The sequence below is a fragment of the Pseudochaenichthys georgianus genome, chromosome 2, assembly GCF_902827115.2.
Source record: "Pseudochaenichthys georgianus chromosome 2, fPseGeo1.2, whole genome shotgun sequence".
Lineage (NCBI taxonomy): Eukaryota > Metazoa > Chordata > Actinopteri > Perciformes > Channichthyidae > Pseudochaenichthys > Pseudochaenichthys georgianus.
In genome coordinates, this window is record NC_047504.1 from 2,996,090 (window position 1) to 3,006,430 (window position 10,341).

The window sequence follows — 10,341 nt, forward strand, 5'->3', positions numbered from 1 at the left end:
AACAGGTGAGTCCTGAAACCGTGGCTACAGTAGGAGAGAGAGAAGAGGAACAGGTGAGTGCTGAAACCGGGGCTACAGTAGGAGAGAGAGAAGAGGAACAGGTGAGTCCTGAAACCGTGGCTACAGTAGGAGAGAGAGAAGAGGAACAGGTGAGTCCTGAAACCGTGGCTACAGTAGGAGAGAGAGAAGAGGAACAGGTGAGTCCTGAAACCGTGGCTACAGTAGGAGAGAGAGAAGAGGAAAGGTGAGTCCTGAAACCGTGGCTAAAGTAGGAGAGAGAGAAGAGGAACAGGTGAGTCCTGAAACCGTGGCTACAGTAGGAGAGAGAGAAGAGGAAAGGTGAGTCCTGAAACCGTGGCTACAGTAGGAGAGAGAGAAGAGGAACAGGTGAGTCCTGAAACCGTGGCTACAGTAGGAGAGAGAGAAGAGGAACAGGTGAGTCCTGAAACCGTGGCTACAGTAGGAGAGAGAGAAGAGGAAAGGTGAGTCCTGAAACCGTGGCTACAGTAGGAGAGAGAGAAGAGGAACAGGTGAGTCCTGAAACCGTGGCTACAGTAGGAGAGAGAAGTAGGTCAACTGGTTGTATTAAGACGCTCCGTGGGATCATGTTTGATTAAGCTTTGTGGAGGAGTGCAAGAGCAGCTGGCAGCGTGTCATCGTCCTGATCAAAGACCCAACACATCGTCGGAACTCAGGCTTTCATTATTCATGAGGAATTAGCCTGCACTTGTCAATGGGAAAAGGAATGGAGGTCTCACAGCAGCACACGTCCGGATGCTTTTCTCTGAGACTCACTCAGCGCAAGTAACGATGTTTACTCCATCGCAGAGCATTCTGCATCAGACTCACACACCAACATGAGCACAACGAGCGTAGTCTAACTCTCCTCTTGCATGTGCTTATTGTTACTGGTGGGATGTAACTAAGTACATTTACTCAAACAGCAATACAAGTATTATTTTTGACAAACCTGTACTTTACTCTACTTCCATTGTATGCTACGTTATACTTCTACTCGGCTACAATTCAGAGCCTAAAGCTACTTTTTACTCCATAACACATGGAACACTATAAAATGCATTTTTATATCTATATAATATTCCTTATAAATACTTTGAAAGAGCTTCTGCATACTTTTAGTTGTGATACTTTAACTACATTTGGCTTCTGTAATTAATGTAAATGATATTGGTAATTGTGCCGACAATACAGGGACAGAAAAAAAATATTCCTCCTTAATATATAACACCACCTATTATTTTAGATATACATATATATTCTAATTAGGTGTGTGTGTGTGTGTGTGTGTGTGTGTGTGTGTGTGTGTGTGTGTGTGTGTGTGTGTGTGTGTGTGAGAGAGAACTGAAGGATAAACAGACAGGGGTAGACAGAGGAGGTGGAAGAAGGACTTTAGCTCACATCCTTTCCGGGAGTTATTAAAAATAAGAACTGAAAGGTCAGCGTTGTTCATGTCATGAGGAGCCTTCATGCAGGTCGCTTTATTAAAAGTGAATTAGTTATGAATCGCGCTCACAGATGAATAAAACATCAGTATGACATACTTTTAGGTATGATCCGTGATGAAAAGACACGTGTGGTTAAAATATCATATTGTAAATATTTTAGAGACCACCAAAGGATTTTACCAATGTGTTATAGAGTGGATCTAGCCCCCCCCCCCCCCCCCCCCCCGCGTCTCTCCTGCAGTCAGCATCCTGGGTATTATAATACACATGTGGTCTTCTGAGAGTGCTCCCGAAGATCTTAAACTATGGGCTGTTTAGGGTTGCTTTTCCGAACACTGATGAGGCAGGTCTGAAAGTGAGTCGCTCTGGGACAACAGTCAAAAAAGACTTTCCCAACCTCTGTTCCGTTAAGGGGAAACATCACGTGGTAAAGGAAAGATGTGAAGGAGAATCAGAGTCTGACTGCATTTACACTGGGCGACGTAAACATGATGCTCGGCGGATGTTTAGAAGCGGTGGGGACAGTATAGTTGATCGAAGATTGACTGCGAAAACGCCATCAACATAATCTTCCAAATGATGGTGTTGCATAACTGTGGACAACGATGAAAAATTCATACTAAAATTGGAATTGAGAAAAAAGTTAAGTGAAAGGAAATGGGGTTGCTAACACTCACCTGCAGCTTCCAGTAGACTAAATCTCTAAAGATGGCGTACGCCAGTTTCTACGCACTGTTTGCGATTTATAAAAAACTTGACGGGAAAATGTGCGGTCCTCCACGCAAACTCTGACCCACGCACTAAGGACAAACACGGGAGAGACGAGAAACTGCGACACCATTGGCAGAAGGAGGAATGGAGAGAAATATGTGGAAATAATAGCATAAATAAAACGTTACTTTTTTAGCTGTTCTGTCCTCATTTCCTGCCATCTTCTTCATGCAGTCAGTCAAAATGAATATTAATACGGGGCGTTACGGGAAGCCCGCAAAAGCTGCGCCGCATTTCGAGTTGATTGTGATTTATAAAGGCAAACCGGCGTAGGACGTGCCGCAGGACGTACGCAGTGTTTTATGAATCGGAAAATGTCTGTGGGTATTTATTTGCTTTGTCTTACGTAAGCAACCTTCCGACGTCAATCCTACGCAATGCTTTATAAATGAGGCCCCAGGACTCCATGCTGTCTCCCCAGGCTCCTGTTGTGGACCAGGAAATGTTGAGTACCCCAAAGTATTGTGTTAGAAATTGTACAGGACATGTCAGTATAACACCTTTCAAGCTGATCAAGGTCCCCCGGTACTTATTTTCCTCATAATGACCGCCTCGCTGCACAATGTCCCTTTCATAGCATATGTATATCAGGTAAGAGAAAGTCATAGAAATTTAAAAATAAAAAAGGTTAATTGTAAAATATTTTACCAAATATGCCGTGGGAAACATTTTTAAAACTCATAAAAGCATCACAACTGACAGTTAAGGTACATAAATACACGAGTCCTTCTCAAATAAACTGCCTTCTTTTATTATCTTCATATTCATCTCAAAAACAAATTAGAAAATTATATTTTATAACAATTACACCAATGTGTTTAACAAAAACTGCCATAAACATGAGATAAACTGGATTGGCCACAGTTGTTAATAACATAAAAGCTGCTAAACATCAATGCTAGCAGTACAAGCAAGAGCCAATGCTAAGCTAATCTGAAGACACATGTCAATGCTAAAACTCACAGGCCGAACAAAACAGCTCAACTAGTACGAGAGAGGATTAGGGCCAGGGGCAGACATGTTGGGATGTGGGATTCTGAAAGTAAAGTAAAAAAAAAGAAGGCTTTTTTCCCTCAGAATCCTGAGATTAAGGTCATACCTCAAAAACACGTTTTACTTTTGGTCAGGTGTGGCCCCTAATCCTCTTCCGTAAACTAGATATTTTTGTTTGCTTTTTATTCCAGAGTTTATTCTATTAAGTGATCACAAAATCTTTAACAACCTCATTACACACAAAGTTAGGACGTCCAAAAATCCCACGATCCTGACAGTGTTGAACTCATCACTATTTCAAATGTCAATGATCTTTATGTAAACAAGCGTTGAAGTTTGGCACGTGGAATAATCAAAATGATCTGATTCTAATACAACGATCTTAATATACATTAACAATATATGTTTTCCTTTTAATCACACACACACACTTGATGTCATTTGACATTCTCAGATATCAAATTCTTCAGCACAGGCACCAAAAAAACATGACATTGATTATTATAAATAATAGTTATCTCTCTTAGAAGTTGAGATAAGTCAACATCATATATGTACAATATATTAAAAAGGTCATGCGGGTAAGGTAAGCAGGTTCACAACATAAGGAATAATCACACAGCTTTGTTTATCAGCCATGATGGAGCTCAGCGTCAGGGTGTGAGTGAATCATGACACCTGATGTTCATGAAGCATTCTGATTGGCTCTGAGCTGAACGCCATCATGCACACTTCTTTGGTCCACGGCAAGCTATTTCAAAAGCCTGTGATCGGATTTCTATGAAGTGTTTTGACCCCTTGACCTTTGCATTTGGCCCTTTAACCACCGGGACAACACGCAATTAACATGTTCAATTAACTTTCAGTCACTACACCCGGGATATTTCAGAATCTCACCTTCCTTTGGGTCAGGAATGTGATGCAGCCTCCATGGTTGTGTGGAATAAATGAAGTTTCCTGAGTGTTGTTCCACCAGGACATCACCTCACCCACTCCTCAGAATACGGCAGATGATCACTTCTGGTTTCAGGAAGGAGTCTTTTGAATGCGTTTGATATGAAAGAACTTTAAAGAACGAGTCTTTCAAATTGAATCACTGAGTCAGGAAAATGGTCTCTTTTTCTCTCGACTTCACAAACACTTGATTACTGAGCGCCTCAAAATGAAAAGGAATGACTTCATCTACATCTCCTCTGGTTACCTGCATCACCCCGCTGCGATCGGGTTTGGCACAGCTTTCCTCGCAGTCTGCTGACGAGTCATTTCCTGGAAAGCAGAATGGTATCCCGCCATCAGCGAGCGGCTGTCAGTCTCATGAGGAAGTGTCTTCATCCTGCTCATCAAGGGTCCGTCAGACGGCCGTCTCCTGGTCCTCTCTCTGGATCATCTGGTAGTGCTGTCTGTTCTCCAGGTAGGCGGCCAGTTCAGAGTCCTGAGCTTTCTCAGCCCGGTTCTTCGGAGTCTCACCCTGACAACAGAGACACAGACAGAATGGTCTCATTGCTACTTCCTTCTGTTCTTAACTCCACCAGCAGACACACATGTACAGTCTGAGCTCACTCAACAGAGAGAGGCTAGCTTGTCATCAAATGCATCTTCAACTTCTATTATTAAACACTGACAAAACCATAGTTATTATGCAGCACTTGGCCACCAACACATTCTGAATGAAGTATCACATGACTTCATTACTCTTGCTGGCCTCGAGATCTGCAGTAAAACATATTGGCATTATCTTTGACTAACTCACTGGCCACGCCCCTCTGAGAAGTGATTGGATAAACACAATGGTGCTCTCGGAGGAGATTCAGGTGATAAGGTGGGGGGGGGGGGTTACCTTGGTTGGTGATTGGCTAATCGTTGCACAACCCATAAAACATTGTGACATCACAAAGTGGCCAACATCAGATTTTCAGACAGGTTTCTATATAAATGGATCAAGAGAGGGTCTTTGTTCCTAAACGTTCAGAGTCTCTCTACACAGAGGGGACACAGGACAAAGAGGATTTTGTGTAATAGGTGCCCTTTAAAGCTAATGAACAAAAGGGTAACTGAACAATCTGAGCCCAGCGGGAAACACCCCCACAACACACGCTATGCTGCACCCGAGCGAGCCTTTCTCCACCGCAACAGTTGGAGTGGTGTGTGTGTCTTAACACAGTCAGACCTGGACTGATGAACAACATGCTGGTGGCTAACACGTTAGCTGCAGTGTGAGCTGGGAGGAACACGGAGTCTCGTTAACAACAAAACAGGCTTTTGTTCCACACTTATTCCCACGATCCTCCGCTCCCCTCTGTGCCGTGTCATTAGGCTGCGTGTCTGAACCGTGTGTGATAGAGAGTTTACACACCAGCTGGCTTTTTAATGTCACATTTCTCCATCACTGGAAAAGTGCTGCTGTTAGAGTAGCATTGTCTCCAACTAATAAACACGAGACAATGAGAAAGACTGAATTACGAAAGCTATAAACAATGTGTCCTCGAGAGAGGACACCCACACACAAGCACACTCAGTGAGTGCTGAGTCTCATCACAGAGATTAGAAACACTCTAATTAGATGAGGCTGTGTGTGTGTGTGTGTGTGTGTGTGTGTGTGTGTGTGCGTGCGTGCGTGCGTGCGTGAATATATTTTTGGGGTTCTACCACATTTGGAAACATTACCAGACGAGACAGAGATGTGGAGATGGAACAGATTTGTTAACGGACAGTCGTCTCGTCTAAAGTCATTTCTGTCTCCCTCTCTCTTCCTCTCCGTCTCTGTGTCACACTCTCTGCACCCCCACCCCCTTTTCTGTGTATCTAGGTCATTGCTGAGTCCAGTCAGTGAGGAACTTTTCTACACTGTTGAAACATCCTGCAAAGACTGCACCAAAATGAAAGATGATGCATGTTTGAGAGCAGGGGGGTCCGGTGGTTCCTGACCATCACACCTGTATGAGCCTGTTGGACATCCCATAGCAGAGCAATGGCCATTACATGGAGGTCTTATTGTGGCTCTGAAAGCTGCTACTCTTCTGGGAAGGCGTGTGTCTGCCAGAGTGGGTTCCATTAGTCCAGAGGAGCATCGAAGGGAGGATACTGACATTGGACCAGAAGCCCTGGTTCCAATCTGCGTCCTCACTCCCAAAGGGGTTCAGTAGGGACCAGTGCAGGGTTCTGTAGACCACTTAAGCTCCTCCACAAAGGGCCTACCCCAAACATTTGTCAAAAAATGTGAAGTGTCCGTCTGGCTTACATGTCTTTGTCTCCTGTAGCATGAAGAAGACGCTTCCCCAGGACTTATAGGCTTAAAGCAAAACCCCAAAACAGCCCCAGTGGCTCAGTCTGTCGGGACTTGGCTTGAGAAATGGAAGGTCGCCAGTTAAAGTCCCAGGACAGAGCATGTTGGGAGAGTGGCCTGGTGGACCTCAGGGGCTGTAACATTCTCCTGGCATATGAAAACCCAGATACTAATAACATAATGAAGCATTGCGCAACTCTCCGAAGCACTCGTTTCTATTATTAATAATAATAATATTATTATTAACAGATTATTATTGTGATTTAATTGTTTCAATCAATTGACTGCACTAGTATTATGTTTAAATAATGCATCTGTTTTATTATAGAAGTACTGCTTTTTCTTTAGGGTTGTATTTGCATTCAAATGTGGATGATATTCGTGACGTACAGTATAATGTAATGATTTGTTCAGGAGACGTTAAATCCATCTTTAAAGGCAGTTTAGAATGATTGTGTTAGTATGCATAAACACTACTTACTGACAGAGGCCAGAGCCTCTTCAAGAAGAGATTGAAGGGCCATCTACTGATGACCACGTACCCTGTGAGCTGTGAACCCTCATAGAATTAGATCGCATGTTGTTGATGATATTGGTGATGTTTTTATTGTTGTTAATGATGCCAGGACTTAAGTCCTAAATGTTGCTGTATTGTTGTTGTATTGTTTTAAGTGCCGGACCCCAGGAGGAGTAGCTTTTGTCGAGAGCAAAGCTAATGGGGATCCTTAATAAGCAAATCAACAAAGTAATGGGTTAGAATCAAGCCGTTCCAAACAACATGGTGGCACCTTGGAGAGAGAGCTCCGTCCTGCAGATTGACTATGTATTTAAAAACAGTTGAAACTGATGTGCATGGAGTGCAGCTGGTGAGTGGCGTACTTTCCACACAGAGGAGCACAGCACCTACCTGCAGGTCTGTCTTCATCAGCGAGGCTCCTGCTTCCACCAGGTAATGGCAGATGGTCCTGTGGCACAGAGAGGCAGCACGATGCAGAACCGTCTCCCCACTGGTGGTTCAGAGGGGGGGGGGCAGAGGGGGAGCGAGCATGAGAGAACAGCAGCATCTTCTGAGAGTCAAGCCTCCTTGATGATCAGCACCCAGAGCACTGTTTGGTGTATGTTTATGTATTCTCTTTAAGGTCCGCTTGTTGGGATGCCCTGCACATATAGGCAGCCAGTGGAACATCTTCAAAGCTACAGCTGCAGTACAGGCTTCACAACATTTTCTCAGCAAAAACTATAATTGTGATCAAATTTCAAACTCTCATTGGTTCAAAGGCGATAAAGGTTTCCATGACTGTACTCACTGCTGATTTTCTGTGACATCGAGCAGATCACTGGGAGCTGGGAGAGACAGGTGCAAGGAGATTAGACCACAGCATCACCATGACAATCTGTTATACACATCTTAATGTTTAAACCACTTTATTTAATGCATTGTGTATCTAACAGTGGCATAACACTAATGCTCAGTGAAATGGTGGTGAGCAATCAAAGGACAATTAATTTAATACTATTTTCTACATAACACCCATGTCTCACTTTTATTAAACCCATATTGCACTGTTATGAGACCCATATTACACTATTATCACCCCACTAATATACCCAAATTACAGTTATTACACCCACATTTATACACCCCTATTAAACCCATGTTTCAATATTATTTCACCTATATTTCACTTTTTTTTAGACCCCTGTTAAACAAATATTGCACCCACATTTCACTAAAATTCTTCTGTTATGACACCCATTTTAAAAATGGACACAGCCTGTCAAATGACTGTATCCCCCCAGGACGCAGAAATCATTTTTTTAAAAACACATGTTCTCAAAGTAAAGCTGAATGCAACAGTTCATGGATAAGAATAACTATTTTGTCAAATGTAATCCGATTACAACAAAGTACCGCACCATTGTCCAGGATGTAGCGGACCATCTCCTTGCTTCCTGCAGAGACGGCGTGGTGCAGCAGACTGCAGCCTGACGCGTCAATCACCGTAAGCTCCGCCCCCTTCAGGTGCAGCTCCTGCAGCTGTGGGTGGAGGAGCGGCTGGATTAGCGTCAACATGGAAAACAACGTGCAACATTCTCATACAGGGAGGTAGCTTTCCAATCAGCAGAGGTGGACAAATAACTCAGATCTTAAGTATAAAAGTATCAATATAAAAGTCCTTTGATCAAAATATTACTCAAGTAAAAGTTGAAAAGTGTTGGCATCAAAACATACTTAAAGCACCAAAAGTACTTATTATGAAGATTGGCCCGTTCCAGAATAACGCAGTGGCAAGAATCCTTCTCTGACACTATCCTGCAAGATGTCATGATACAGTTGAGAATTCATTTTTCTTTTGACAATGGCAAACTGTCCAGGCCCGAGTCGGCAAAGCAGCCCGAAATCATGATTTGACTGAACATGGCCTCTGGGATGATGCCATCATTTGATATGCAGTGCTTTATTTCTGCCATACGTACAGTAGCGCTGCGAGTTCTTCCCCTATACTTCAACATTAGTTTACTCACTCTACCTAACAGCTTCCCAGCAGCAAAGTGCACATCAACAATTCTTGAGGACAGATTGTGTTCGTTCATTTTTGTTACTTAGTGAAGACCATATTTTGGAACAAATGTATACATACATGTAGGTTGTTCCAAAGGGTTCACTTACTTTCCTTGCTACTGTATATATATGATATGTTTTGATTATAACTATTGATCATGAAAGTGTTCTCAAAGCGGGTAAAGGTGCAGCTGCTTTTAATGACTTTGTATACTGCAGGGTAGCTTGTGAATGTACTCTTATTTAGCCGGTACCACCTTGTAGTATCATTTCAAGGAGCTACAGACATGGAGTTATATGTTAAGTGATAGCAAACACTGTTTTGAGAGAAACATTGTTTCATTCCAGTGGAGTGGCTCAAACTCACCTTCTTCTCATCCTTGTTCTTCACACACTCGATCAACATCTCTGACAGAGAGACAGACAGAGACAAGATAGTCAATGTAAACTCATGTAAAGGAAAATGCTAAGTGCCCCACCAATCTGCAGGCAGAGGTGAATGGAGTCAAAAGGCTCAGTCAGAATCCAGCACACTTGAATGAGCATCTGATGACAGTTGGTATGTTGTTTGGTCACAGTCAATAGCATCTAATCAGAGCACACAGTCCGGATGCTGCAAGTCGTGCAACATGAATATGTGCTTCTTTAGATTATGTGGTGCAACATTATTTATTTCTTTACAAAAGTTTGATAAATAAATTGTAGTTTACGGGAAACGATGATGGTGTTATACAACAGTCTTGCATGAACCCTATCTCTAAAGCTCAGGTTCCTATTGTGTTCATATTTCTATCAATCTCCACATTCTAATAAAAACAGATACATATGTGGCCTTCGCATTCAGTTCCAGCTAGAGAACTAGACAAAGGCAAAACATGGTGATAATGGAAACTATGTGAAACACAGACTGCAGCCTTATGAGGTGAATGTTTATTAGGTTGACCTCAATACTCGCTCTCACTCCTCTCTCTAAATAGCTGAGTCCTAATCCAGTTATGTGAGGCTTAGAGGGGTGGGGGGGTGGGGTGGGGGAGAAAGAGAGAGAGAGAGACTTCAGAAATCTCTAATAGCGTTTGTGCCTGTAAGACAAACCAAAAACAACAGACAAAGCACAAACAGCCAACACACACACACACACACACTGTTGGATGCAGGAATTAAAGTCATTTAGCCCAGGGAAGGAATTAAAATAAAGCAGAGAAAATGAGGGGTCGGTCCAAAGACACGAGGAGGGGAGATTTATGGAAGCAGAGAGGATATGCAAG

At 42.9% G+C, this 10,341-nt stretch overlaps 1 protein-coding gene across 5 annotated transcripts in view; it reads right to left on the bottom strand.

Annotated features, from left to right (window-relative positions):
* Positions 1–2,964: 2,964 nt before the first annotated feature.
* Positions 2,965–10,341, bottom strand: part of LOC117457732 (diacylglycerol kinase zeta-like) — a 112,014-nt gene continuing 104,637 nt past the window's right edge. For all 5 annotated transcript variants that reach the window (XM_071205128.1, XM_071205125.1, XM_071205120.1 and 2 more), the window contains 5 exons: positions 9,444–9,484; positions 8,431–8,551; positions 7,821–7,857; positions 7,421–7,520; positions 2,965–4,698 (listed from right to left, as the gene is read on the bottom strand). In XM_071205128.1, coding sequence (XP_071061229.1) covers positions 4,582–4,698; positions 7,421–7,520; positions 7,821–7,857; positions 8,431–8,551; positions 9,444–9,484 — 416 coding nt within the window. In that variant the 3' untranslated portion in view covers positions 2,965–4,581. The remainder of the gene's footprint in view (positions 4,699–7,420; positions 7,521–7,820; positions 7,858–8,430; positions 8,552–9,443; positions 9,485–10,341) is intronic.